The following is a 6,517-nucleotide window of genomic DNA, read 5'->3' on the forward strand; positions in this document are numbered from 1 at the left end:
AACTGGTTTCAGTCTTGCTTAATTGTTGCGTAGTATTATTTAAAAGTATTTTTTGAATTACTCATTCATTGGCAATTTATTTTCAGATTTCCTGTATCAGCACAGAGTTGCATTCGATGGCGCGACATCCGAAGTGGAGATTTTAGATACTTGTGGTTGCGCGGTAAATATTTTACCTATACTTACGTACCTAAATAAATGCAGTCATTATTTTGGGCTAAGAATGTGTAATGTCTCGGCATTAGTCCAAAAACTGTAGACAAAGCGCGTTCACAATGTACGAGCATTTTCCCAGATAAACAGCGGCAGGCTTTAAAATATCAAGAAAGTGAATAATACCGAATTCAACGTTTATACTTAATTTTTCTCGTAACGTGATTTGTTTTTTTGGATATTAGATAGATAGATAGAATACTCTTTATTGGCACACCTCAGTAAAAAAATACAAGAAAATAAACAATTGATTAAATGTAGAGGCAGACAACAGGCGATCTTATCGCTAAAAAGCGATCTCTTCCAGACAACCCTTGTGTAGCGGAAATAGAGAAGGTAATCGAAAAAGTAGGTGTTGGTAAACCGTGATGAAGCCTACATTCACACACACACAATTACAGTGAATAAACATACACATATAAGGAATACAAATAGACATACATAAACATACATATAAATATATATAAAATTAACCGAAACATAGCTAAATATGACAGTAGCATGCCAGCCACAGAGTAAAAATAACTATGTACTATATAAACACTAAGGGAGAGATAAATAATGTTCTTTGAGTGATTTTTTAAACACAGCAAGAGATTGAGCGCGTCTACTGCCAACGGATAAAGAGTTCCAGAGTCAGAGAGAGAGAGAGAGATATTAGCTTTGATTGTTTTATTTGTAAGTCACCTTCTATTTCTCAAACACGCTAAGTACAATGCTCTGAAACCAATGCATGGGTACTAATTTGTGCCAATTGCAGTGGATATTGCGGGACACTGGATAACGGAGGCTTTTATAGCCCACATGCAACGCCGCGAGAATCGTCATTGTTGTAGTATTAAAATATTATTTTTATATTTTAGTTATTTATAATTCGTGTCATCCACTACGAATATGACGTGCAGATTTGTCAAATGTAATCTTTAATAACATGACATTACGAGTCAAGGTTAACCTACGAAAATTGTTACCTACTGCTATTTTGACCGACCGCAGTTATAGTCACAAAAGCAGATTTAATATATATTCACTTCCAGGAACCCACCTTGTGGGCGCTCGATAACTTTTGCTCTGATGCCAGACAACAGATTAGGCGGGTTGTTGTTATAAGTAGCCAGAGATAAGAACGGGCTATGCCAAATAGTCCACCTAGCGGGCGCACATCGCCACGCCTAGCAGGGTGGACAGCAGCAAAGAAGTTTTAATTATTATATTATTTACACAGGCACAGGTTATGTTTAATATGTCGTAAATTGTGAAAACTATTCAGGATTATGTATGTATGTTTTGCAGAAATCAGATCCCCTTCCGTAATGAACTAATTGATGACTAGAAATCTTATAATCTGAGAAGTCTGTATGTATGAGCGACTCGTTAAGCAAGATTCCATAATGATTACAGTGTTTTTAATTTTTGTATAGAATCGCGGATGTTTAGCAGAACATCTCCGATGGGGTGACGCTTTCGCGATAGTGTACTCCGTCTGCGACCGGCGGTCGTTCTTGGCGGCTGCAGAGCTCCTTGCCTTGCTGGAACGGACTAGACTGCCCGGTTGCACTGCTGTGACGTTGTTAGGAAACAAGAGGGATTTGGAACACGCGAGGTAAATATGAAGACCTGTGTCAGTAGGTATCTGAATATTCTCAAATTGATTATCCATCATCATCATGTATCAAATGTGTAATGTTTATGTGAGTTATGGTTTCATCCGTTATTTAAAGTTGAAGAACAATTTAAACGTATTTAATTGGTAAAATAATCATTATATTTTTAAAATGACAAATATGAGAATAAATACGTACCGTCTCGTTTCTCAATATGAATTCACAAGATTTGTATCACCAGTCGGATTTTATGTACTTATATTTTATTTTTGCTCAGAGTCGTGAAAGCGGAAGAGGGTCAGGAGCTGTCGCTGCGGTTCGGGTGCCAATTTTACGAGGTGTCGGCGGCGGAGTCGTGCGCGGGCGCGGCGCTCGCCTTCCACGCGCTGCTGCGCGAGGCGCGCGCGCTCGCGCTGCTGCTGCCCTCACCCCGGCGCAAGCTCGCTGCCTATTCTGTTTCTAAAGTACGTTTTTTTCTATTCTTCTGTTTTCTTAAAATCCTAGCGAAGTGACGCAAGGCAACTGCCTAGCCTTTGGTTTTATTTCGTAAAAGCTAATAAACGGATTATATCACGTAATTCGACATCTTGAACCCTTTACAACGTTCGCGGATTCTCACGAACGCTGTAAAGGGTATGAAACAGGATATATTTTAAATTCACTATACACAATAAAATCCGTTAAAATCATTTTTTATTTCACGAATAACTATCGCGGTAACTGAAGACAATTTAACCTTTAATTTCTCATAGTCTTGTGTTTAGGCCTGACTACTCTACTAACTATCTCTTGACAAATTGACAATAGTTTAGTTTAGGTTGGTAAAAGTAAAGTTTATTATGATTGTATTTCTTAATTCAATATCCTATAATTCAAGATCCACAAGGCATATATATACTGCATTTATTTTATTTTTTTATTCTTCAACATCGTCTGTCTTGCTTTTTTGTAATAAGATTCTAACTATGCACCTAAGATGTTTTTTTTTATTGTCCAGGTAATCGGCTCCATCCTTGGGCTAAGCAATAAGAGCGTCCGGAAGAAACGTCCATCCCTGAGCATATGAAGCATTGGTGTGCACTTCGCGGATCTTGTTCACTCCTGGTGGAGTTTGTTGAACGTCTATGGCAGGCCTGTCTCGATTGAGAGATGATAAAGGAACTGGACAGATAAGAAATGCCAGCGTAAGCAGAATGCATTGATGGAAAACTCAGATTGTACTTTACAATAACAGTCCTTGATTGTTTCAGTTTTGTTACAATCGAATGAACATAAAGTATGATTTGAGTTAAGTTTGTCTAGTTCTCATAGAACAAGCTTTTGAATGAACTTGTCTTTAATTTTATTCAATGTGATAATTTAGTTACTTACGAAAATAAGATTTATAAAAGACATTGATTTGTGTGCTGTTTTCCAATTGTTTGCCGATATTTATTTCAATCCGATATTAAACTATATAGGTAGATAATATTAGTACCTATTATTCTGTTAAATGTAGGTTTTTTATTCAAAAACCTACTCAATTTTGTTGACGCTATTATAATATGTATACCTATATACGTTGACAAAACAATAGCAAGACAAAACGACCTTATGTGCTTAAGACCTTTAAACTTTTCGTTACCCGAACAAAAAAGTAATGATGACATTAAAAGATCGCTTCAGCTATTATGGTGACTGCATACGTCGTAAACAAACCGTTATCTATACATATTATAATTGTAGACATTTACGGAAAGTATCATCTCAGTTGATTAAGAATTAGTCAGATCTCTGAAAGTTCTAACGGATATGGGGGAAATTTAATACTAGGAAGTAATACACACGCGAGAATACTTCATATGTGATTTAGATAAAGTAAATATTCCTGTAAAATAAGTATTGAACATCAGTTTTGATCATTGGGACACTTATAAAAAAATCAACAGAGCAAGTTTTCATTTGTTAATTATGTTGCAACCAATTGCAGGACTTATCTTCCATTAAACATATTAAATTTTACAAGGTATCAGTGAAATATCAAAATAACTCCAAGTTTTCTCTTAAATGTTTCAAGATTGGTGGCGTTGTTATAGCAAGAGTATCTTAAACGATCAGTAGCATGTTGTTTGAAAAGATAAAGAAAGCAAACAAAGAGATAGAACCTTCATATATTCGTATAAGTCTATAACTATTTAGAACCTACTTATATTATAACAAATACCGTCCGAACAATAAAATACACGCCCGCCATCCCGTTATTGGTACTACTTGGTTTATGGACAACTCATTTCTTATTTAAGTATTTAATATATGCTACACTCATATTGAAGTAAGAGACGAAAATGAGGTAAATGATAAAGAGTGAGTCATTGTAGAAGTAATTGTCGTACATCATAATAATTGTATTGTTTTTAAAACATCTACATGTTTAAGTATTTTCCAACGTATAAAAGTGCTTAAATTACATGTTGGAAATAAGACTGTCCCTGGACCATTATTATAAGCGTGAATTGATTGTAAACACTATTTAAATTTACGAAGTAAATGTGCCATGATATTTTCACTCGATAATAAGTAGGTATCCTATTTAATAAAATTATTTCAATAAAATGTTGGTTTTCATCCTTAACTGTAATTGCCTGCAATACAGATCACTTATTTGCTCAATACCTTCCTACTTCCTATGAATAATTTTCAAATAACACTTATGATAATAAGCCATACTAGTTTCACTTTCGAAGCTGACATGAGGTGTAAAGTAAGGATCTAAGTGTGAGAAAATAAGCACTACCTAATGGCCACTTCCTGTCCTATTCTGTGTAGTTTCTCGTCTTACAATCAAAACAAAACCTGACATATATCACATTCATGTAAATATGTAAGTTAATATACTAGGTAGGGGAGAATGGGAACGATGATATGTGAATGAAATATTAAATTATCGTATATTAGAAAGGAGAACACGCAGCGCCTTTAATGCCTGCAATAAAATGTTTTTGGTATTTTTTCCCCTTGCAAGTTGGGGGTACTCCTTAGTACTACTACTACCTACCTACTAGGGGTCCCTACCACTAACTTATTTTTATGGGCGTATTCTGCTCTTGCTGTCTTGGTGACAATTAATCAGGCTGAGCGAGTTGTGTCGAATGAAGCGATGCATTGACATCGCCTGTAAACGCTTAGGTAAGAATGAAAACTTGCATGTGACGCTCCGAGTACTAAACGGTATAAGTGCGAGACAAATGTGACAAATATCCATAGGCAATAATAAGTGCTTACAAAATATAATACATACAGACCTAATGTTATTATATTGCCACACCGAGTTGCCACAGCAAACGTCATTTATCAAGGACATTGACATTGAAATTGTGATTTTGGCCAAATAGTTAATTAAAGCGGGGGCACGACCGTGCCCCCAGATTAGTGTACACAAGGATAGATAAGTAGTGTTTTCATTTCGAAGAAATTTGAGTCAAAAAAATATACTGTTAACTTCCACACAGTAGATACTGCTCTAGGCAATATTATTATCGCCTTTCACCATTCAATAAAGATCAACTTTTCTATCAACAACCGCCCGATTTTTGTATTTAAGAAACTTGCGCGCGCAGCATGGCCATACACAGAAAAATTACGCTTAATTATGATTTTTATAGCGAATAAATGGATACTGTACAAGCTAATGTGGCCAGCAACGTGTTGAGTTGCACAATTTAATTCTAGTTTCAGTTATATGGTGCCCACTTACTGATCATAAATAAAACATTATTTTAAAATTAACACGATTCAAATAACTTAAGTATTTTATATCATTTACTACTATAGTAAAGCAAGTTTAGAAAAAATCATGGCCACGACCTAAAGGTCGACGATCTCCCACTTAGGTCGGTCATGGTAAACCAGAAACAAATGGTTTAAGGAATTAGAAAAACTACCAATGCTAAGAAAACGTTAACGGTAATCTTTACCAACACTAGGCTGGATTGATTACACCACCCACCAGATTTCAACGCGAGAGATTTAAATTACACAACATTCATCTGGTGTCTGCTGCATCAATGCAGTGGTCTTTGGTAAAACGCCTTCCTCAATGCTGGTCAGTAGAGAGGTAATTTGTGTGGGCTTATACTGCATTTGAAACGATTCTGGAATTGAATAATTTTAAAGGATTTATCTGCTTTAAGTACATATAAATGCGTACTTAAACATAGTGTTTTTATTGAATTCCGTTAACTCAGGGGTATGGGTATGTATTTTTTTTTTAAGTAATTAAATGTTGCATATAGCGTTGTTGCAACACGGGCATTAAATTTAATTAAACCAAACAATTGAGAACTGTAACATATCAATGTCATGTCGAACAACAATCGTCCGAGATAGTATTTACGTTAAGTAGCAAATGTACACACTCGTACTAAACACTAATCAATATGTAAACAGGCCTTAAGGCAAGTGCATATGCTCGTAAGGGCTTTATAAGATAAAAATAAATTATTGATTATCTCCGAAATGGAGTTAAGTACAATATCGGTGTCTTTGAGAAAGTTATTAAATTTGAGCTCAGGAATGCGCCCTTGATATTAACGGAGTTAAAAAAAACACGGTGTATAGTTCGTTTCATCCGTGATGACTCACAGATTTGCCAAATCTAACCTTTAATAACACGATAATACGAGTCAAGGCACGCGTCGTCGTGAATAACATTACATATACAC

General features: G+C 35.5%; 1 protein-coding gene across 1 annotated transcript in view; it reads left to right on the forward strand.

Annotated features, from left to right (window-relative positions):
• LOC133520592 (ras-related and estrogen-regulated growth inhibitor-like protein) overlaps positions 1–4,409 on the forward strand; it is a 25,162-nt gene extending 20,753 nt beyond the window's left edge. The window contains exons 3-6 of the mRNA XM_061855097.1: positions 87–163; positions 1,635–1,816; positions 2,095–2,281; positions 2,815–4,409. Of these exons, the coding sequence (XP_061711081.1) occupies positions 87–163; positions 1,635–1,816; positions 2,095–2,281; positions 2,815–2,883 (515 nt within the window). The 3' untranslated portion in view covers positions 2,884–4,409. The remainder of the gene's footprint in view (positions 1–86; positions 164–1,634; positions 1,817–2,094; positions 2,282–2,814) is intronic.
• The last annotated feature ends 2,108 nt before the right edge of the window (positions 4,410–6,517 follow it).

Source organism: Cydia pomonella, chromosome 8, assembly GCF_033807575.1.
Source record: "Cydia pomonella isolate Wapato2018A chromosome 8, ilCydPomo1, whole genome shotgun sequence".
NCBI classification, from domain to species: domain Eukaryota; kingdom Metazoa; phylum Arthropoda; class Insecta; order Lepidoptera; family Tortricidae; genus Cydia; species Cydia pomonella.